The 20,949-nt window shown below is 50.7% G+C and overlaps 2 protein-coding genes across 2 annotated transcripts; one reads left to right on the top strand and one right to left on the bottom strand.

Moving 5' to 3' along the window:
* Positions 1–2,083: 2,083 nt before the first annotated feature.
* Positions 2,084–6,839, bottom strand: KIAA2013 (KIAA2013 ortholog). Its single transcript, XM_077312139.1, has 2 exons — positions 5,530–6,839; positions 2,084–5,231 (listed from the first exon to the last, which is right to left on the bottom strand). Exons 1-2 carry the CDS (start codon positions 6,560–6,562, stop codon positions 4,372–4,374), a joined length of 1,893 nt encoding a protein of 630 aa, XP_077168254.1. The 5' UTR covers positions 6,563–6,839; the 3' UTR covers positions 2,084–4,371.
* A 574-nt stretch (positions 6,840–7,413) lies between these two features.
* Positions 7,414–20,177, top strand: PLOD1 (procollagen-lysine,2-oxoglutarate 5-dioxygenase 1). Its single transcript, XM_077312138.1, has 19 exons — positions 7,414–8,725; positions 10,622–10,713; positions 11,076–11,212; positions 11,579–11,742; positions 12,276–12,388; positions 12,953–13,016; positions 13,549–13,646; positions 13,931–14,032; positions 14,283–14,414; positions 14,906–15,027; positions 15,897–16,001; positions 16,676–16,801; positions 17,016–17,157; positions 17,379–17,492; positions 18,029–18,094; positions 18,259–18,363; positions 18,743–18,889; positions 19,363–19,488; positions 19,952–20,177. The coding sequence occupies exons 1-19, from the start codon at positions 8,647–8,649 to the stop codon at positions 20,105–20,107; spliced, it is 2,190 nt and encodes a 729-aa protein (XP_077168253.1). The 5' UTR covers positions 7,414–8,646; the 3' UTR covers positions 20,108–20,177.
* Positions 20,178–20,949: the final 772 nt, after the last annotated feature.

Here is a 20,949-nt window from a genome sequence, read left to right as displayed (position 1 = left end):
ATTGGCTATATAAAGCCCCATCAGAGCAAAACCTGGCGGAGACCCAAAGGAAGAAGAGCTGGTTTTTTTCTACCTTGCTTTCCCCTACCTGAAGGAGTCTCAAAGCGGCTTACAATCGCCTTCCCTTCCTCTCCCCGCACCCTGTGAGGTAGGTAGGGCTGAGAGAGCTCGGAGAGGGACTGCTCTGTGAGAACAGCTCCAACAAGACTGTGACTAGCCCAAGGTCACCCAGCTGGCTGCATGTGGAGAAGCGGGGAATCAAACCCGTCTCACCAGAGCCACAGCCCTTAACCATGACACGACACTGGCTCCTGGTCACAAAAAAACATGGTGATGCTACAATCTAAGAAACAACATTGTGTAGCACAGCGGCTAAAGTGCTGGAGTCAGATTCAGGTGGGAATTGGAACTGTCATGAATAGACTTGCCAACCTCCAGGCAGGGTCTGGAGATCTCCTGGATAAACTGTTCCCTAGACCCTGACACCCCCAGGCTGGAGACCCCCAGACTCCCAGGAAATTTCTCATCTGCAGTTGGCAACCTAGGCAAACAAGGCCGCAGGGTGACTTGGGGGGTCTCGTCACTCTTAGTTTGGGTGGCCAACAGGTGGCGGGATCTGAGGAGGGGAGGGACTTTCACCGGCCATAATGTCCCCCTTCCAAAGCAGCCATTCCGTGGAACGTCTTTTAGGCCACTGGTGTCACATGGGTGTTGACGGATATTCTGCTTATGGTTTGAATTTTTCTGGACCGTTTCCTCAACATTGCTGAGCCCCGTGACACCTTGAAGACTAACAAAGTTTTATTCTGGGTCTAACCAGGGGGGACCAACCTGTGTCTCTCCAGATCCCCATGGACCCCAGTAGGGGCTCATGGGAATTGTAGTCTATGAGCATCTGTAGAGGCACAATTTGGTCACCAGCGGAATCCACAGTCCCTTGGTTGGAATTCACTCTGCGTTCCTCTACTGGCCTCTCGTGGCCGTTGTTTGCAAGTGGCATTCCAGCCTCTGAACTTTGGGCTGCTTCCGGAAGGGCTCTCCGTAGGATTTGAGTTCTTGTATTCTTAGCGTAAAAGAGAAACATCTTTCTGATCTCAGCTTCTGCACTTTTTGTGAATTTTTTTTTTGTGAATTTTTGTGAATTCCTCTTTGTGAATTTACATTACGCCGCAAAGACATATAATTTTTTAAAATCTGATACTAAAATTGGATTTTCTAGGGAGAAAGGCTGTTTCCCTTGACTCAAAATTCCCACACTTTCAGTTCGCTGGAAACCGACTTGGAAAGAACCAGGAGCTAAAATTCTTGGAAGAGACACTGTGAAAAGATGTACTTAGATGCAGCTTTCCAGACTGTGCCCCTCTGGGGAACCCTATTGTCGTTCACACACCATCCACAGTTCCAGGTAGGAATATCATCTTGTCCGGTCACCCACTTTCAGGGTGGTATTGTAGTAAGTTGGGGCATCTCTGCCCTAGTTGAGGACTTGGGGGTCCGGAAGGTGGAAGAGGACATGTCTTGATTTGGCCTGGGAAGCCACGCCCAGAATCTCGGTTTCCGTCACTGGCAGCACTGCCAATCAAAGAAGGTGTGTGCATTTATATTATAGCTGCTTTTAAGGCTCTAGAGTTGTTTGGATTTTGACTTCTGCTAAATTATTTCTCTCTCGTAAGCTGGTCTGAATATTTTAAGCAGAAATGCAGGAAATGTCCTTTTTTCCCTCCAAGAGTGGCTCTTGGAAACTAAGAATAACTCCTCCCTTAGAGGGGGACGGGGATAAAGAAAAACAGAGATATGGGCTACCTCACCCTTTTATTTCTTGTCCACCTAACAGGAGATGCTGTGTGTGAAGAAAGAACTGGCTGTGCAACATGGAAAACGGTAGGAAGTCTCTCCTGCTTATCTGTGCTGTTAGGAAGGCAGTTTTGAAGAGAGATGTGTATGTGCAATTTAATGAAAACAACAGAAAGGGACAGCTCATGAATATTACCCTTCTACAGTTAGGATAACTGAGAGATATCAGCAACCCAAAGCGGGGAGGGGGGAGACACCCCACAGAATGCACAATTATAACCGCCAAGTGTAGGCTTGAACTGTATTTATTTCCTTAAAAAACAAAACCTTTGGTATTTGTAAAATCAAACAATGTTCAAACCATCGGGAAGTTTGTGTCTCACCCCACAACCCCGAATTTAGAAACAGGACATTGCAACATGTTTGGAACAAGAAAACCCATGGCTCACCTACGCACACCCCTCCAATCAAAGTTGATTATTGTGTAAGCTTTGTTCACAAAAGGCGGAGAACCCCATTTGCGGCACTGGATTAAACACGGACATTCTTAATTGGCTGTTATTCACCCTCAAAGTTGCAGTGATTCAACATCCCCAATCAACTGGCAATAAATTAAAATGCACACAGATAAATGAGACAACATACAATTAGAAGCGAAGGGGGAGAGTAGAACTGCATCATTCAGGTGAGGACCAAAAAAAGGGGAGGGCGTTGGCTTGTTTTCCTATAAAATTAAGCAGGGGGAAAGACAGTGTAATTTTCAAGTATCCTCCTCCACTGAAGGGGGTACCTGTGACGGAAGCCAACACACCTCAGGAGAGAAGGGAACGCGCACAGTTCCTGTTTCCTCCTCCTCCTCCTCAAGGCACAATGGGCAGGCTGCCCGGGAAGGACCTTTGCTCTTCCTGCTGCAGGCCGCACTGCCTTCGACATCCTTCCGCCCACCGAGCGGCCCAAGGCCTTTTAATTCCACACTGTTCATCTCACCTGCAGTTCAAAGATGTCCCACAGGACATCACTGCTGCCCGACATGGAAGTCTTTTTCTGTGCTATCTTTAAATGACACAAGCACCCACACGGCCGCTCCTGTGCTTGGGAGCTACATGCAATTATTTTGCTCTGCGTTACCTCTCACCTTGGCTATAAAAAGTTGATGGTTCTCACAGAGGGAGGCACACTGCTGTGCAACAACACGATACAGAGAGAGCCTGGCGGCTGCCCCTTCTTCTCCTTCTCCCTTTCCCATGGAAATGGCCATTCAATCTGGAGGGACAATGACTTAACACTCCTGTGATGGTGACTGGCCCTCCTTTGCTGGTCAGTATTGCCTGGGCAGTCTTTAATGTGACGTCCTGGCATTTACCAAACATTTCTAGGAACCCAAAGTGAAATGGGGGCTGATGTCAGGAGCAGCTATATGTTCTTCATACTGAGGGAATGACGGCAGCTGCTTCTACCAACTGTTATTTAACAGGAACATGATGCGGAAAAAAAAAAGGCCATGGGAACTTTAAACACACACACAGCACACGGAGGAAGAAATCAATACAAAGCTTCTGAGTGAGTGCTACGGCTCCAGTCGTATGCACGCTTTACAAGGGGAACTTCTAGCCACTTCTCCCTCTCCCTCTGTTGCATTACAAAAAAAATAATAATTTGGTGCAGCTTCCTATCCCACGTTACATCAAAATCTAATTTTCAGAGCCAACAGAGAACCTCTGCCTTGCAAGCAGCCACGAAGGTCCACTGGCACAGCACCTCCTTGCTTGAGAATGCTTGTTGGGTGTGCAAACTACGAACACAACTAGGCTGTAGGACCCTTCATTTCAGCTGCTGCCCTCCTGCCTCACCTCTGGGGCGGAGGAAGGGGGAAACGTGAAGGCACAGCCTTGCTGTCCCTTGGCTGACTTCTCTGCTTCTTGTGAGTCTACTAGAACTATCACCGTTCAGCACTTGATCCTGCCAAGGAAAGGAAGGGGAGGAAAGCCCTGCCGCCTTCCTTCAGGCCTAGAACGTGCTGGAGACAGGAGCAAGAAGGGCTGCTCCTAGGTTTCCTTTGCCTTAGACGTTCCTCAGTAACATGAACTTTACACCCAATAGAACACAATAATCCATAACAATACACATTGGGAGAGGCAGCAAGTCTGTAAAGAGCAATTCCTCCCCCACCCCTGGCTTTCAGGGTCATTTTGTGATCTTCACACTAGTTCAGCACTTATTTGAACAGATCCCCTCCCTGTAGCCTCCTCAACCAAAACCTCAGAACATTCAGTGGCACACTACTCCTTCCTGCAGTCAAGCATTCAGGAGGCAACTGTGGTCCCCAAGAACAGAACCTGTGCTAAAAGCAAATCACACCCTCAAATGTAATTTTGTACCAGAGCAAGCTTCTAAAAGATAAAAATCGAATGTGGGCTGCTTTTTCCTTTGCACACACACACGCGCACACACACAGCCTGACCCCGGGACATTCAAACTCCTAACTCGGGCCAGCGGCCTCAGATCAGAAGCCCAAGAGAACGGCGCAGCTGGCAGAGCATCCAGCACCTGCCCCCAGACAGGGCTGGCTGGCGGGCTTCACACCTTGCTCCGAAACAGCGGCTTAGCCCCCGGTCCGCAGTACTCGTTGTAAATGAGTTTAAAGAGGAACAAGTGGAAGAGAGTGATGAGGGAAGCCACGCTGAACCAGAAGAGGAAGGGCAAGCCGGGATACTGCTTCGCCATGTGCTCTTCGTGTGCCAGGATAGCCTTCAGGTGCAGCGTGTGCCTCAGGTCCTGCAGGTGGACCAAGTCTGTCGAGATGTAGAGCAGGGGCGTGATGGGCTGGGTCACCATGACGGGGAACGTGTGGCCCCGCAGCTCGGATGTGAGCTCGACAGGCTCGTTGGAGCAGCCCCCCTCGCAAGCGTACAGCTGGACTGGCTTCTCCTGGACCTTCACAGAGACGTGCAGAAAGGGCTTCCCCTCCGCGTCCAGCAGAACGGCCAAGTTAATCAAGTCCTTGTTGTAATGAATCCCGCGCAAGGAGTAGCTATTGTGAAGCACGTCTGGGTCCGCTTGGAATTGGAGGTGGTTTTCTGTGAATTGCAGTCCTCCGAAGCTAAGCACCATCCCTTGCATGAGGCCGTGGGCTCCGGCCGCCAGAAGGCCTTTGCACCCCCGTTTCTGGAGGGTCAGCTTCCACAAATCTGAGAGCTGAAGCACCTGAGGCACGTTCAGCAAGTGCGCCGGCCACAGGTTCTCTGCATGCATCGTGGCATGGCCACTGAAACAGTGGTCAGCATAATTCAGCGTGGCTTCCATTTTCTCCTTCTCCTCACTGCTAATGAGAGGATCCAGCAAGGGAGCCGGGGTGGTAGAAAGGACGTAGTAGAGTGTCATGTTGACAGTCTTGCTGGAAGGGGTGTGCGCATCCGTGATCTTCCTCATTTCTACCCCTGCAACATAAAGAAATGATTTAGATTTCTTTCCGGTTTTCTATCTCAGCCAAAAGGTCAACGCTGATTATATTGCATGTTAATCTAATGCAGTGTAATGGCCAAAGTCCTCAATCTGGAAATTCTCAAGTTCCAGAATTCAGTGGGCTGCTTTAGGCGGCCAGTTATTCTCTGTGTTATCACCATGTTGGCAAGATGGGGAGGGGGGCTGAACAGGCAGTAAGAATGGTTGCGCTTACAAGCAGTAAGCATTAATGAACATTTATACAAGCGGCCTGAACCTGCCAAATAACCTCACCTGAGATGAACAGGTCTGCCCATGCCTTCCAGTGCTCCTGCAGCAGGTCCTCCACCCTCATCCGCAGGACCTCCAGCATCTCTCTCTTGGCCGCCTCCCGGAGCTTGCTGAAGGTGTCATCCAGGCGAGAGGCGTCGATGGGCTCCGAGGTGTGCACCACAGACACCAACGTCTCGTCGAACTGGGACTTGGGCGCCACCTGCACCCGGCCCACCAGCTTCTTGGCGGCCACCACAACCAGCACCACCTTGGCGCTGTCCGGCAGGAGCACGCGGCCCGAGGAGAGCAGGAACTGCCGGTCCCCGCCTTTCTCCAAGGTGGTCACGAACTTGCCGCCGGCCCCGGCCGCCCCGCCGCCCAGGCCCAGGGAGGCCGGGGCGAGCGGTCCGTTCACCTCAAAGGCCACCTGGCGCTCGGTGGGGTTGACGATGGCCAGGCGCTGCAGGTACAGGTGTGGCCGCCCGCGGTGGGCCACCACCTCCTCCCGCACGGCCACGCACTCCCGGGCCGCCCCGTCCGAGGACGCCGGCCCTGCGAGGACGCAGCGCACCCTGTGGACGGCCCCGTCCTTGAGCAGGACGGCGGCGGCCCCCGCTTCGGCCAGGGCGTTGGGGGGGGCCCGCAGCTGGGCCAGGGCCGGGTAGTCGGTGCGGTGGGCCGGGGGGGCGTTGGGGCCCGGGGGGGCGACCCAGAGGCGGTTGGCGGCCACGTCCAGCAGCAGGTGCCCGTTGCCCACCAGGCCCGGCGCGGCGGCGGCCCCTTCCCCGGGCGGTGGTGGCAGCAGCAGGCTCGCCTCCCCGCGCTCGGCCAGGGCCCGCCAGGCGCCGGTCTCGGCCTGCACGCACAGCCCCGCCGCGCCGCCCGCCGCCCGCCCCGCCCGCCCCGGCAGCAGCAGCAGCAGGACCCGCAGCCAGGCCCCCCCGCCCGCGAACCACGAGGCCGCCAGCAGCAGGCCCAGCAGCAGCAGCACCCGCCGCGCCCAGCTGCTCGACAGCAGCCCCGGCAGCCCCTTCAGCCGCTGCTGCAGCCACATCGGCGCGGAGGGCGAGCTCGGAGGAGGAGCAGCCGCACGCCGCCTCACGCCGCCCGGCCGCCGCGACTACGCCAGCCCCCGGCGCCTCGCGGCCTAGTCGCGCCCTTCGCTCCCTCCCTTCTCGCTCGCTCGCTCGCTCCCTCCCTCACGACATGGAGGCTGCGGGCCTGGGCGGGCTGGGCGGCTCTGCTGCGACACGAGGCGGGGCGGCGGCGGCGGGAGGGCGGCCGGGCCAAGGAGCCTCGCGGTCCCTCCTGCCGGGGCGGGCCTTCGAGGGCGGCGCGGCCCCCGAGCATGGGCAGAGGGCGCCGCCTTCCCGCCTCCTGCTTTAGAGCCCTGCAGGGCCGCTCTTCCATGAGGGGGAAATGCCCCTGAGCATAGGCAGAGGGCAACGTTTCTGCCGAGCCTGTGTGGAGGGATTCTGCAGCAGCATTTTCCTGAGCATGTGAAGAGTGCTTTTGGTCATTGTGCCTTGGATGGCTTGGGCAGGACACTGTTTTGGGACGGTTCTGTGATTAAAAACAAAAAAGGAGCCCCCTGAGCATGTGATGAGTTTGCCTGCTGGACAAACCCGGATGGATTTGCGCATGGAGCAGCCCCAGAGTTTTTGTCCCAGGGTTTTCAAGAAATTTGGCCTCCCCGAGCATCTGCCAGTGCCTTTCTGCCCACTATATGGGGTGATCCTGAGGAGGAGATGTAGCTGGGCCATGTGTAAAGTGTCTTTTCCTGAGAATCTGCCCTGTTTTTTTCTTTTTGAGGGGGGAGTGATATGGGTCTTGACTTTCAGGTCCCCTTAAAGCAGATGCATGTTAGGAAAGTAAAAGATGGGGTGGGGTATCTAGTATCTAGGATGGGAGGGCGGTATAAAAATCAATCAATCAATAATAGGACCCGGAGGCTATGCAGAATACCTTTTCCTTGTACAGAATCAACCCTTTGTATTTAAAAAAAGCCCAAGGGCAATGTCCCTGAACATTTGTTCATTTCCTTTTCATTGCTGAAAGCATATTTACAGTATTTATGTCATTTTGTACCTTACATTTCTCCCCATTGGGGTCCCCAAGCAACTTAGCTCGTTCTCAATGTACTCATACGACGTTTAAAAAAAAATGATCTAGAGGTGGTTTCTCTTGGTACATGCAACATGCCGTTTCCCTGAGAACAAATCTTTTCTGTTAAATGGTGAATAAAAGGAAAGTGTGCTTGAATATACATAGAATGAGCATCTCCTTTCTATTAAGGATATTAAAATGCTGGACGCTTCCCCTTCCCTCCAGATGTTCCAGAAGCCGTTGAAGGAGATGAAATGCTGACCAAGTCTGGTAGTGGGGTGGCTGCGTGACAGGCAGAAGTCTAACTTATAAAACTTTAGCAATGTAGAGTGAGGAAATTGTTTGTGGTTAGATTTCTGCCTGTTAATCCAAAACAACCTCTCTGCAATTCTCCCCAAAAAGGTCTCCATTCTGCTCAGAGAGGTTTTCTGAAATGGCGATTCTAAAAGTTGCCCCTGGACTCAAACTTTGCTTTGCTGCTTCAGATCAAGTGACCCACCTGAACCCAAAAACTGATGTTCTGATTATTTGCACAGTTTTATCTCAACTGGAATTCTGTCATTGCCTGACCGTCTTGGGAAGAGAACCTCATGACAGAAACAGTAATTCTGGACTAATGACCCAGGATGTTGGGCTTGAACAAGCTACAAATGTTGACCAATTTGTTCCGGAGTAAATTCACCAAAATCAAAACGACATCCTTAAAGACACCGGTGCCTTGTATCCTGCAGTTTAAAGCACTTTTTATTCTACGGCCTGTCTCAGTAGCCTTCTGCTGCTGTAGTTCCCCTCCTGCAGTGCTCTGCGTTTGGGCCGAGCTCTGGCTCTTGATGCAGGGCGGATGGGGGTGAGGCAGGAGGGGTCTGGGAAGAGGAGGAGCCCCCCCTTCCTGCAAGAGGCGTGCTTATTGCGTGGCACAGCAGCCCTGGGACGACTGGGAGGGACTTGTGCAAGGCAGAGCTGCATCCCATCCGCCTCTCCAAAAACCTTGTTTATTTTTTGCAAGACCCGCGGCAGAGAGCCCTTCCGAAGATGCCCCTCAGCTGCCTGCTTCCCCCACTTCTGCTACTTCTGATAGACAAGGGAAGTTTCGCGTCCAAACAGCCACACGGTAAGAAGTGGGGCTGGCTAGAAAGGCAATTCAGACAGGGCTGGTTATGCAGGGAGTGGGATTCCCTCCTTCCTACATCTGTCCTACATCTCTTTTATGCACATGCATTATTTATTTGTTAGGTTTTTTACCCCACTTTCTTCCAAGGAGCCCTAGGTCCCCTCCCTTTTATTCCAGATTGACAGCCTTGCAAGATTGAAAGAGCAAGTAACTGGTACCAGTACACTCCGATTGACTGACTGGAAATTGTAACCTAGCTCTCCCATAATCCATACGCTCCAGTGGGAAATATTTGGGGTAGGGGCTGGGCCCCATAGGCCGTTCCCACACAAATATTGTAGCGATACAGGGGAGCTCAGAATAGCCGCTCCCAGGCCTGTAAAAATATTTTTAAGGTATTCAGCATTTGAAATTTCGCCAGGTCAGCTGTGGCGGCCCCATTTAGCGATGAGAAGGAAAATGAAAGAGAATTAAATTGCAATTCGGTCATGCTGCAGAAAAGACTTCACTCTTGCTGAAGACACAAAAAGTAATCTGTTGACACATGTCTGGTGGAGGAGGAGAAAAGCAGCCAAGTTTCATGGGGGGGAGGGGGCAGACCCTTTTTTTGTGGGGGGGAGAGGGGGCAGACCTCAGTCCATGTGAAGAGGGGAAAAATTGTAGGGCTGGGGCACCCTTTCCTGCATGTGCAATCATGTGCTGCACGTACACTCTAAAGAGACGTTGGCTTGCCTTTTTTAAAAAACTGGCCCCTCCAAAACGTTTGCCATGCCGGAACACTTCTCCGTGTATTTTTAACAAAGAGATTTATTCAGAGCACAGATGCAGAGAGTCCCCCACCCGTTCCCATCTGCCAAGTGTCTTTCTCCAGGGACGCTGGAATTTAAAGACATTTTTGAACAAAAAGAAGGACTTTGCACAGTGCAACTGCTAACTTTTCCACATTCCAGCCGCTTTGGAAAGCTGTACAGTGGATCCCTTTTCTTCCCCTTGACTTGGAAATACGACACCTCCATCTGTCCATTTGGGAGGCCTCTGGTGCCAGGGTGGAGTTGCCAGCTGTCTTTAACAGAAGTGTAGCAGAGTTCCACTGAATGGTGCATAAACAGTAGTTTTCCATTACTTCCATGCCACTGTAAGTTCTCTTTTATATTCAAGTGGGTAGCCGTGTTATGACTTTCTGTTGCTGCAGAGGGGGAGAAATGGGGGGAAAGATACAAGAGCAGGGGCCCCTGTGGATCAGGCCAAAGCTTCCTCTAGCCTGACATCTTCTTTCCAGATCAGTGAGTTGTGCCCTGTAGCTCTGGCACAAGAGTTCAGAGGGCACCTACGTTCCTGGCGAGAGCTTGTGGGCCAGCCTAAATTTAGGAAAGGGAGAATTTCCTGCTGGTTGGTTGGGTCCTCTTTAGTCTTATTCTTAATGCATTAATTTTAACATTTAGTTTATCAAATTGTTTTTACATAGTCGTTAACCTCCTTGGGTCCCGGGATTTGTGGGTGAAAGGAAGGTTCATAAATATTTTAAATACACGAATAAGCCAAGTCTGTTATCCCTGGAGAGCCCTCAAACTGGGCAGAGATGAAAGATGAATGCATGCACGGTGACCAAAAAATCAGTATGAATCCACATTCCCCAAATACAGCACAGCAGCATTTTTTCTTCCGTCCAGCGTGGCATGTCCAGTGTCCCTGATGGATGTACCAGATGGCATGCTGGACGAATTGCAGGGACCGATGTATCCAGGCACTCAGGTGCTGTGTGGTGGTTAGGAATTCTTTTTTACATGGCTGGCTGTTAAAACTTTTCCTTGGTGGAGTGTTGCAGTAAACAGTCCCTGGAAGGGCCCAGCATCGTGCATGTCTGTTAATTCTCCTTGCTCTTCCTTTCCTACACAGATCATTTATTGGTTCTCACTGTGGCCACCACAGAGACAGAAGGATTCAGGCGGTTCCAGCGGTCCGCTCAGTTCTTCAATTACAAGATCCAGGTGATGCCAGCAGGCTGCCCAAAGGAAGAGTTCTACCTTGTACAGAAATTAATTTTACCCAGATTTTCTAGAATAGTAAAGTCTAGGATGGCCATCGCCAATATCTAATGCATGGCTAGCAATGCAATGCTTCACCGGTTTGTTCAGAATTAAGTCCCACTGTTTGATGGTGCTTCCTCTTGTGTAGGTGTATACAAAATTGCATTCTTCAAGATGCATTGTTGTATGTATATTTTTAAAAGTTGTAACAGACTCTGTCGCTATACTGGCAGTGGTTTTCTTTCCCCCCAAGCGTTAGTCCTCAATTGTTATCTCCATATTTGTTTAAAATGCATAAAAATACTGACCCATTAACTGTTTAGGTCCTGGGACTAAACGAAGAATGGCACGGTGGAGACGACAAGAAGGCGGCCGGAGGTGGGCAGAAGATCCGTCTCTTGAAAGAGGCCTTGGAAGGCTATGCGGACCAAGAGGATTTGGTCATTCTCTTCACAGAAAGGTGAGTGGACTGCAGGTGGGATTCCTGAGCCAGAACCCGCAGCGTGCACGTGTGTGTGATCTTCGTAGTTGCGTTGCAAAGAATGATGAAACACATTAAGAAGCATCTCAGGAAACCTTCCTTCCTTCCTTTCTCTCTCCCTCCCGTGTTGCTCACACAGCTTGTGGCTGGCAGGGGTTTTCCCTGAGGTTGCAAATAAGTCAGTGATCCTGATGTGTTCATGATGTGATAATATAATAATAAAATAAATAAAAAATAAAGGTAGGAGATGTGACAGTGCATTAGTCTCTGTCTCCTGCAGGGACAATTTCTAGTTCTTTTTCCTCCTGAATGAATTCTCTCCCCCTTCCCATCCCCTGATTGTAGCTACGACGTTATCTTTGCATCGGGCCCCGTGGAACTCTTGAAGAAGTTCAGGCAGGCCAAGTCCAAAGTCGTCTTCTCTTCAGAGACCCTCATCTACCCCGACCGGAAGCTGGAAGCCAAATACCCACAAGTCCGGGACGGGAAGCGGTTCTTGGGTTCCGGAGGTGAGGAGGAGGAGGCCGGGGAGGCTCAGAAAGGAAGGTGGTGACTCGTGGTGCCATCCTCTGTAGACCCAAACCCTCAGGCAATGGAATCAGGAAGGCTTGACTCTTCTTTGTGTGGCATCATTGGACTAGGAATCCAGAACAGCCCAAGAAACATTTTCTGGGACCTGCAGAAATACACTCCCTTTGAAGCTAGATAGAACTCTTCATCAACAGAAAGCAAGCTAAATTGATTTCTGCACAAAAAGTGAGATGAGATTTTTAAAGCCACAGGTTTTAATTATTTGAGTTATGAGCCTGGAAGATATTAAAAAAAAATTTTTTTTTTAAAGAAAATTGCTCTTTCTTTTTTTCCATGGCTGGCTGTTAAAACTTTTCCTTGGTGGAGTGTCGTAACCAGATGAAGAACCTTGCTGGTCGCTGCACCTGACGCAGATAGCCCAGCACCACATGTGGTTTTCTCCCCGCTCGCATTTCCTGTTCTTTTGAAGGATGTTGGCCTCACGTGGCCTGCTTTCTCCCTCTTCCTGCAGCATTCATTGGCTACGCTCCGTACCTCAGCAAGCTCGTGGCAGGTTGGCAGGGGCAAGAGAGTGACAGCGATCAACTCTTTTACACCAGCATCTTCTTGGATCCTGAAAAGCGGGTGAGCGTGGAACAGAGAGAGCTGTGGTGTTTGCGTGGTGTAATTTATGCCGCTGAATATGTATTCGGTGATGAAAAGCTCTCCTCTGAGAGCCAGCTTGGTGTAGTCATTAGTGCCCCAGTAACCTGGCAAGCCGGGTTTGCTTCCCTGCTCCTCCTCCACATGCAGCCAGCTGGGTGACCTTGGGGTAGTCACGGTTCTCTCAGAGTTCTCCAGCCGCACCTAACACAGGGTATCTTTTCTGTAGAGAGGAAGGGTAGGTGACTGTAAGCAATTTTGAAACTCTTTTGGGTAGCTAGCTCTGCTTCTTCTCTGGACTGTCATGGTTGAAGAAACAGGATCTCTCCATCCACTTGGACCCTGTGGGGGAAGAGTTGGATGGAAGTGTGAGGAGGGATGAATATGGAAATCAGGCATGGAGTCAGCCACCAGGAGTTGGCCACCAGGCTGCAATCTCCCTTCTGCACAATCCAGTGTAGATAATTTTGCTTCGGGGCAGAGGGGTCAGACCTGATAGTCCGTTTGGTCCTTTTGCAATCCTTAATCTATGTTTTTTACAAACAGGGAAGCATCAATATCTCGTTAGATCACAGGTGTCGGATCTTCCAAAACCTGAATGGGGCTCTAGGTAAGAAGCTGGGGTTGCAGAGAGACCTGAATCCTTGAAGCAACGGTTTAAAATGAGCTCGACACAATCTGGACCGTTTTGGAGAGATGGGAGAGCCCAGGAAAGGTCCAGAATCCTTTGCAGTGTGGAGATTGGGAGTAGTTTTATATTTTTTCCCAGAGCTCACCGAAATCTGAAACTGGCTCTGGACAAGAACAAAATATCGATTCTCTATTCCCCTCACTGAATAAGAACTGCTTTGTTGGCTCAGACCAGAGGCCTGTTTGGTCCAGCATCCTGTTTCCAACACGTCCCCTCCAGAAGTGCAAACGTTTTATTGGAAAGCAGCTTGTGAAGGCAGGCCCTTCGCTGTGTGCTTGTCCACAACATCTGGCGTTTCTAAGTGCAGAGATTCCACACAGATTCTGTATTTCGAGACATCACGCTTCGTGTATCTCCTCGGTGTCCTCAGTCCTTCTTTCCAAGGCCACATGTTCTAGCAGCCCTTCTATAGCAATAAATGTGATCCTTCTCTCTCCCCTTCTTCTAAAAGACGAGGTGGTCCTGAAGTTCGAACACGGGCGAGTGAGAGCACGAAACCTGGCGTTCGACACCCTCCCAGTTGTGATTCACGGCAACGGCCCCACCAAGGTAAGCCAAGTCTCCAAGGAGAAGTTTGCCTTGATTGCAGCTGGGTCGCTCACACCTGTTTGCAGGGTCCAAGGACGCTCGTGTCCTGGAGAAATCTGAATCCTTGCCCCTGAATAAATGATTAAAATAAATCTATGTGGCCATGCAAATGGTTCTACTGGTGTTTCCCAAGAGGAAGTATACTGATTGGTGTAATCATCGATAGACGGGGCAAAGTGAGTTTTCCATTTGGCTTTGTATACCTGAGTATTCTCTCTCTCTCTTTCTCTCCCTACTCCTCAAAGTTGCAGTTAAATTACTTGGGAAACTACATCCCACAGATATGGACGTTTGAGACAGGTTGCACAGTTTGCAGCGAAGGCTTGAGGAATCTCTCCACCCTCAAAGTAAGAACTGCTGCTGAGTCAGGGCTGCGGGTGGGCGGCTTAAAGTTCAACAGCACGCTCGCCTTTGTGGTCTAAATCAGCTCTGAGTTCCCCTGCTTCTCTCTTGGCCCCTCATCAAGAAGAACCCTGAGATTTGTAGCTTCGTGAAGATGGGGAGGGGGGATTGGCTAGAGAACTTGAAGTTCCTTATAGAGGTGAAATTCCCAGAATCCGGCTCACTTGGAAGGGTTTTTGACCCCACCCCCTGCAGGAGGATGCGCTGCCCCTGGTTCTGATCGGCATCTTCATTGAGCAGCCGACCCCATTCCTCACCCCATTCTTCCAAAGGCTCCAGAAGCTGAACTACCCGAAGACACGGATCCAGCTGTTCATCCACAATCACGTGAGTAACTTCACCTTTAGGGAGCGGCACCCGGTTGCAGGAGCCCACGTTGCTGCTTCTGCTCCGTGTCATGGGCTGCTTTGGCCATGCCCTGAGCCCTGTCAGTGTGGTGCCATGCCTGGAATAGTGCCGGGGGTGGAGGAGGCTGTGGAATCATTAACGGCTAGCTGTGTTATTCTTTTGCCATCTCAAGCCATGGTCTTGGGTTGCCAGGGAGCTCTGGATGCTTAGGTCTGCACTGAATTATAGTATCCTGCCTCTCACACTTCCTTTGATGATAACAAGGAACAAGTGGGTTATGCCCTGGGGAGGAAGGTATACTTGGAGGCCTGAGAACAGGCAACAGGGATGAGTGGGGGGCTGGGCCTGATCCGAAAAGGGCAAAAACCGGAGTGGAAGCAGTTTATCGCTTTTGGCTGACATTTGCAGAGCCAGGCAGAAAGGCTCCCTATGACTCTGGCGTCATGGACATTCTTCTGCTTTGTGTACAGGAAGAGCATCACCTCTCCCAGGTGGACGAGTTTGTGGAGGAGCACGGTGAAGAATATCGCTCCGTCAAAGTGATCGGGCCAGAGGATCGCGTGGAGAATGCTCATGCGCGGAACATGGGCATGTAAGCCTCTCGTGCTTCCCTAGCATGTGCCAGGGAAACATTGGCTCGTAGGAGCAAAATCTGGAAAGCCACATCAGTGGTGATTTTGAATAGCTCTTGCTTATTCTAGGGTACCTGTTTTGCACACAGGAAGTCCCTGGCTTGGCCACGGGAAAGAATCTCCAGTAGTAGCTTCTGGAGAAGACCTTTCTATGCCTGAGTGTTCCGAGCTCGAGGTACAAATGTTCTGATTCAGTAGAAGGAAACTGTAAATTCTCCAAGGTCAGTCCTTACAACGCCAGCCAAAGCGGATTTTGAGTTGTTGGGCTGAAGTCATGGAGAATCTGTGCTACTCTGAACAAAGCTTGAGTCCAGCGGCACCTTTAAGAGCGACAAAGTTTAGTTCTGGGTGCAGGTTTTTGTGTGCAGGTACACTTTTGCAAACACATGGATGCTGATGCCCATAATGCATCTTTATTCATTGTTAAAGTGCCTTGGGACTCTGCTGCTTCAGAGCAACGCAGCTTCCCACCCGGCCATGGGTCTGATACAGTGTAAGGCATATTCATATGGAAATTTCTAATGCAGAGAGACCATCCTAAAAGCGCCGTGGATGACCCCGGGCCAGTCACAGTTCTCTAGATCTCTCTCACCCTCCCCTATGTCACAGGGCCTCTGTCGTGGGGGGAGAAAGGGAAGGCGACTGCATGCTGCTTTGAGACTCCTTCAGGTTCTGAAAAGTGGGAAATAAAAACACAGCTCCTCTTCTCTTCTCTCATTTCTGGTGGGCTCTGAAAACGGCACCTATCGTGTTCCTCTCAGGCAAAAGGTGGCTCCAGTGGGTATTTGTGATCCGTGTCTTGACCGGTTTATGTTTTGTCCTCCTCCAGAGATATGTGTAGGCAGGATCCACTTTGTGAATATTACTTCAGCATCGACGCTGACGTGGTGGTAAAGAACCCCGACACGCTGCGGATCCTGATGGAACAGAACAAGTGAGTTCCTGAGTCTTTCCCCTTCCCAAGCCAGAAGCTTTTTCTGGCCCACATGGAAATGCCCTCTTGCTGTAGGGCCAGGCAAGAGCGGAGAGGGGTGGCCTCAGAGAGTGCCTCTTTTAGAGCTGGGCTCCACAGCAGATACTTTAGAAAGACTAGTCGGAGCAGCACCTAATAGATTTTTTCTTGGCCCCCCAGCCAGCCTTTAGATTTTGATCTTGTACAAAAGAGCATTCCACACAATAATTTGACCACTGAGGAAGACCCCTCGGGGCTGAAACGCATTTGGTCCATTCTGTCATGTGCAGTTAGATATGTGTCGCTTTTACTGTTTTTAATATATTGAATCAGTGCACTTTGTTTAATAAATATTTGTAAAGATGTTGTTACAGCTCAACCTTTGGGTTCCTGACTTTCTGTTCATGTTGGGTTTCGGTTTCCTTTTTCGGTTTTGCATTTGCATAATGTATACACATGAAGGAATTCTGTTTTTCTAGGCACAGAATTTGAGAGTTTGGGGAATTTTTTTAGTACAACACTGGAATATATCCCCTCATTTCCTTGTTAGGGTCTTATGCTACCACCCCTTCTGTCCTTTTCAGGATCTGTGTCTCCTCACTCACTGAATTACCCTTCTTCTCTTCTTTGTGCTCCTGCCCCACCACCCCCACCAGGCTTGTGATTGCCCCGCTTGTCAGCCGCTTGGGGAAGCTGTGGTCCAATTTCTGGGGTGCCTTGAGTGCTGATGGCTACTACGCCCGCTCAGAGGACTACATCGATATCGTTCAGAGACGGAGAGTGTGAGTGTCAAGAGGAACCCAAAAAGGTTTAATTTTGGGCATGCACGTGAAAGCTTATAGCCAGAATTAAACTTCATTGGTCTCAAAAGTGACGTTGGACTCCAACCTGGCTCTGTTGATTTTACTGTGTTCTATCATGTATATGTTAGAGCAGCAAGAGACAGATTTTCTGGAAACAATCATGACCCCCAGTTTTCCTTCCCTTGCATTTTAGTGGGCTCTGGAATGTCCCCTACATCTCCAGCATCTACCTGATCAAAAGCGGAATCCTCCGATCGCAGCTTGCTCAGGCTGATCTTTTCCACATCGGGAAGCTAGATGCAGACATGGCTTTCTGCCATAATGTCCGGGAGCAGGTTAGCGTGGTGGGGACACTGGGCGGGCCTTTTTGGTAGGAGGATGGGCTTGCCAACCTCCAGGTGGTGGTTCGAGATTTCCTGGGGTTACCACTGATCTCCACGCAACAGAGGTCAGCTCACTGGGAGAAAACGGCCTCTTTGGAGTTCCCCACTGGCAGCCCTCCCCACTGAGGGCGCTGGCTCAATGTGGCCCGTTTATTTCCCTTTGCATCCTGCAGGGCATCTTCCTGTTTGTGACAAATCAGCAGCACTTTGGGCACATCCTCTCCTTGGAGAATTACCAAACTGCTCATCTCCACAATGACCTTTGGCAGATCTTCAGCAACCCAGAGGTGAGAAAATTAGAGGGCAACTGAGACACCCGCGGGGTGGACATGTTCAGCAGGAGGGCCCAAACTTCTGCAAATGGAAAGGGCTAGCTGGGAAAGTAGCCAAGAAAGGGAACTCCATAACCAGTGATGGAAAGTACCATCAAGAACAGATGACTTACGGTGGCCCCTTGTAGGGTTTTCAAGGCGAGAGAGGAAGAGGGGCAGTTTGCCACTGCCTGCCACTGTGTAGCGTCCTGGACTGCCTGGTGACCTCCCACCCAAGGACTAACTCAGCTTCCAGTAACTGATGAGGCTAGGCTAGCCTGGGCAATGCATCACTAACCAGACCCAGAGTGGTGTTCACACCTCCCCTGCACAGTCCCAGAGGACTTCTTTGCACAGCTTGATCCTCCAGGTCCCCCAGACCATTTAGGGCTCTCAGCAGCAGTCTGGATTTCACCCAGGAAAGATCTGGAAGCGAGTGAAGCTAGATGAGAATTGGTGTTCTGTGTCGCCATAGTAGAAAAGATTTACCTTATCGTTCTCTCTTATTACAGGACTGGAAGGAAAAATACATCCATGAGAACTACACAGCAGCATTAAAAGGCAAGGGGGTAGAAACGGTAGGTAGCCCCAAGTCTGTGTTACTTGGGGTCTTGCAGAGCAGATAGCGATGGGGAGGCCAGTACCTGAGGGCATCTCAGTGTATGGCATTTCCCCTTTATTTTCTTCCCTTGGCTTCCCTCTCTTTCCTGGCTGAGCTTTCACCGTTTCTCTGTCCCGCTAGCCCTGTCCAGATGTGTACTGGTTTCCTCTGTTCACTGACACTGCTTGCGATGAACTGGTAGAAGAGATGGAGAATTTTGGCCAGTGGTCCAGGGGAGATAACACGGTAAGGAAGCCTTGCAGAAAGACCTCAAGGGAGGCTCGCACACTGACATGCGTCTCCTACTCCACCTGGCCCAGCCTGTCATCCATTCATTTGTGGCACATCAAAGTTCTGAAGGAGGGTGGCAGGTGGGTTATACGACATGCTCTACCTGGTCCCTTGGGGATGACTCACGCAGCTCAGGTGCCTGTTTACGAGGGTGGGGTTGAGTCCTAGAGAGAAGTCTCATAGCTTGTGGAAAGCTACAGGTAGTAACATACTCCTTCGACCAGCAGGGTGAGCCCTCAGAAGGAGCAGTCATGTCAAAGCTCTTTTTGGGAAAGCAGCAGAGTCAGCTAGTGAGGCCCTCGCAATGGTCTCCTTTTGTGCAATAACGTTGCAGGACAACCGGATCCTGGGCGGGTACGAGAACGTGCCAACCATCGACATCCACATGAATCAAATCAACTTTGAGCGTGAGTGGTACAAATTCCTCCTGGACTACATCGCACCCATCACAGAGAAGCTGTACCCTGGGTACTACACCAAGGTAAGGCCTGTTGGGAGGCGATTTTAATAATTAATATCAGTTTCCAGAGAGCAGCAACACAAGCTTCACAGGATCTGCATTTTAACCACAGAAGAACAAGCACAGTAAGGGGGAGTGCTCTGCAGATGGCATTGAAGTGATCAGCGGGTGAGGCTGTGACAGCATCCTATTTGAGCCATCAATGAAGTATTTAAATATTTAAGGCTATATAAATACTACTTCAAGCATTGAAGGTATTTTCTGTGTCAAAGTTTCTGTGGATTCTGAAGTTAGTTGTATAAAATGGGTTGTTTGCGATTTTAAACTTTGAAATCAGGCACTACCAGATCTAAAGAAACCATTAAAAAAAAAAAAACAGGTTCTCTTCTTTTCTTCCCAAAGGCCTGGTGGTGCTTGGATTTCCCTCTGCTGCTCACCTCTCAGGCTTCGCAGGAGGGCCAGCAAAGTTCATGGTGTTCTCTGTTCCCCCGCAGACCCAGTTTGAGCTGGCCTTTGTGGTTCGGTATAAACCTGACGAGCAGCCCTCACTGATGCCGCACCACGACGCTTCCACGTTCACAATCAACGTCGCCCTGAACCATGTAGGGATCGACTACGAGGTAAGTCCCGGCAAGGAACTTTCTGACAAGATGGGCAGCTCCTCGGCAGGGAAGCGGTGTGCATGCACACAAAAATGTATCCCTACAATGACACTTTGTGGCCCCTGGACTCAGGCTTTGTCCTGCTGCTTCAGACCAACATGGCTGCCCTCGCTCAATCTTGCAAACTGCAGGCCGTGACTTCTTTTGGCTGAGCCAATCCATCTCATGTTGGGCCGCTCTCTTTTCCTGCTGCCTTCGACCTTTCCTAGCATGATTGTCTTTTCCTATGAGCCTCGTCCTCTCATAATATGACCCAAGTACATTAGCCTCAGCTTGGTCATATTAGCTGCTAGGGAGAGTTCAGGCTTGAACTGACCGACCCACGCATAGAGGTCCAATTTTGAACCCTTTGCTCTGAATTTTCTAGCTGAAAGCCAGGTGGACATATTCAAGGCTGGTTCTTGCTTCCCTTTCTCTGCAGGGCGGGGGCTGCCACTTCCTGCGGTACAACTGTTCCATCAGAGCACCCCGGAAGGGGTGGACCCTCATGCACCCTGGTCGCCTGACCCATTACCACGAAGGCCTGCCCACCACCAAAGGGACTCGTTACATCGCTGTGTCCTTTCTTGATCCATAGATGTGCATCTTCCAAACAGAAAATGAGAGGAATATCTTACCAGCTTTTGCACCAAACCCCCCCCCCCAAACACAACCCTTCTGAAAATTTCCCGTGCAGATGTGCATGGATACAGATTTGTGACATAACCTCACCTGCAAGCATTCAGGGCTTCTGTAGATCGGACAGCTTCATCTTTCTGTTTCTCTCTGGTGTCCTTTCCCTTGGATTTCTGCTCTGCTGCAGGGAGGGGACTCTCTTGGTTTGAGAACTCTGCCATTGTCTTGAAGAGGTGGGGAGGGGAAGCCACAGGGACCGCCGCCTCCATCTCTGCTTTCTCCAGTCTGCAAAGAAAAACTGGTTTCTCTGGGATGAAACAAAATTTGAAGCCACGGCATGTGCAGGATTGCAAGATCTTTCAGCGCCGTGCCATGTAGGTGCTATTTTTAGTGACTGCTTCCCCTCCCCCCAATGACTCTGAATGTTTACGAAGCTTTCGTAGCTACAGAAAGGGCTTCTCTCCAGTCAGTTATGCCAAAGCAAATGCAACTCTCAAAGCTGGAAGCACACAGACATCTCTCTCCTGCAGGATGTGTGGACTCTGTCTTCAAAAGGAGTCTGCTGTCTGCAGGGGAGACGCCCAGATGTGGCAGGAGGCATTTTGCAACCCAACCTGCCATCCGTTGGCCAGGAAGGTTCTGTTGCAGGACTCTGCTTGACCTGGCATGGGAGGAGGACACAGGAGAAGGCAGAATGCTTATCTCTCCATCTGTGCCTGTCTCCCCTGAAGGCTGGGAGCTGGGCAGAGGCAGCCAGGTGGGTGCTAAACCAGGTCCAAGCCAGGCTGTCAGCCTCAGAAATTC

The sequence above is a fragment of the Paroedura picta genome, chromosome 15 (assembly GCF_049243985.1).
Source record: "Paroedura picta isolate Pp20150507F chromosome 15, Ppicta_v3.0, whole genome shotgun sequence".
NCBI classification, from domain to species: domain Eukaryota; kingdom Metazoa; phylum Chordata; class Lepidosauria; order Squamata; family Gekkonidae; genus Paroedura; species Paroedura picta.
This window is presented reverse-complemented; position numbering and strand designations above follow the sequence as displayed.